This window comes from Geospiza fortis, unplaced genomic scaffold (assembly GCF_000277835.1).
Source record: "Geospiza fortis unplaced genomic scaffold, GeoFor_1.0 scaffold637, whole genome shotgun sequence".
In the NCBI taxonomy this organism is placed as follows: domain Eukaryota; kingdom Metazoa; phylum Chordata; class Aves; order Passeriformes; family Thraupidae; genus Geospiza; species Geospiza fortis.
This window is the reverse complement of record NW_005054515.1, coordinates 675309-676266: the sequence shown is the minus strand read 5'-3', so window position 1 is coordinate 676266 and position 958 is coordinate 675309. Positions and strand designations below refer to the sequence as shown.

Sequence of the window (958 nt, the reverse complement as noted above, 5' to 3'; positions counted from 1 at the left end):
GTTACTGCTCCTTATTAAAATGGAGGTAGGAAAAGCAGTTTCCAAAGCATGAGGGGAAGCCCCCTGAGGAGCAGGACCTGTGAGGGAGACCCTGTGAGAGTGTTGCAAAATCTGGAATATGTCAAGATTATCACATAGGTAAGGATGTTCTTCAAGGTAAGATCTTTGAATGTTTTCAAGCCTGATCAGTGGAATGAATAGCAGCAGCCCTTACTCGAGGACATCGTGGAGCTAACAAGCTTTAAGGATAAAGTGCATCAGTATGTTGATGTATATATCTATGTATACAGTGTTGGGCTGGCAAAATACTCAAGGTCCACGTATCCTATGGGTGAACTATGTTTCAGTATTGTAACTAAAAATCAGAGCTATGGGTCAGAAAGGCGCCTACCTGGGGGGTCAAGTCTCTTTTCCCAAGCATGTGGAGACGTTATCTGGTATTACTTAAGTTTTATGGAAAGAACTAACCAATCCCTATGGAGGGGCTGTGCTGGGCACGTTCCTAACCCTGAATTTCTGTGCATGAGTGATGGTGGTGCCACACTTGTGCAACGCCACCGAGCACCCGGCCTTGCACAGCTCCGAAATCCATAAGGTCTCTCAAGAGTGCGGCATTATCGGCTTGTTGCACACCGGGGAACGAGCCCGGTTTGGCGGGCAATGAGGGAAGCCCCGTGAGGGGAGCTGTGTGGAGAGGACCGTGAGGAGCGGTCCGTGAGGGGAGCTGTGTAGAGCGGACTGTGAGGAGAGGTCCGTGAGGGGAGCTGTGTAGAGCGGACTGTGAGGGGCGGTCCGTGAGGAGAGCTGTGTGGAGGGCACCGTGAGGGAAGCTCTGTGGAGCGCTCCGTGCCAGAGCTCACGGTGGCGGAGGAGCTGACGGAAGGCCGGGGGGCGGCGCGGCGGAAGGGGCGGTGCGGGCGCGGCGGCCGCATGGGGGCTGTGTTGGGTCGGGCGGCGC

At 54.6% G+C, this 958-nt stretch overlaps 1 protein-coding gene across 1 annotated transcript in view; it reads left to right on the top strand.

The window, feature by feature from the left end:
- Window positions 1–144: 144 nt before the first annotated feature.
- LOC102035540 (nucleolar RNA helicase 2-like) overlaps window positions 145–958 on the top strand; it is a 12742-nt gene continuing 11928 nt past the window's right edge. Inside the window, exon 1 of the mRNA XM_005428987.2 lies at window positions 145–156. Coding sequence (XP_005429044.1) covers window positions 145–156 — 12 coding nt within the window. The remainder of the gene's footprint in view (window positions 157–958) is intronic.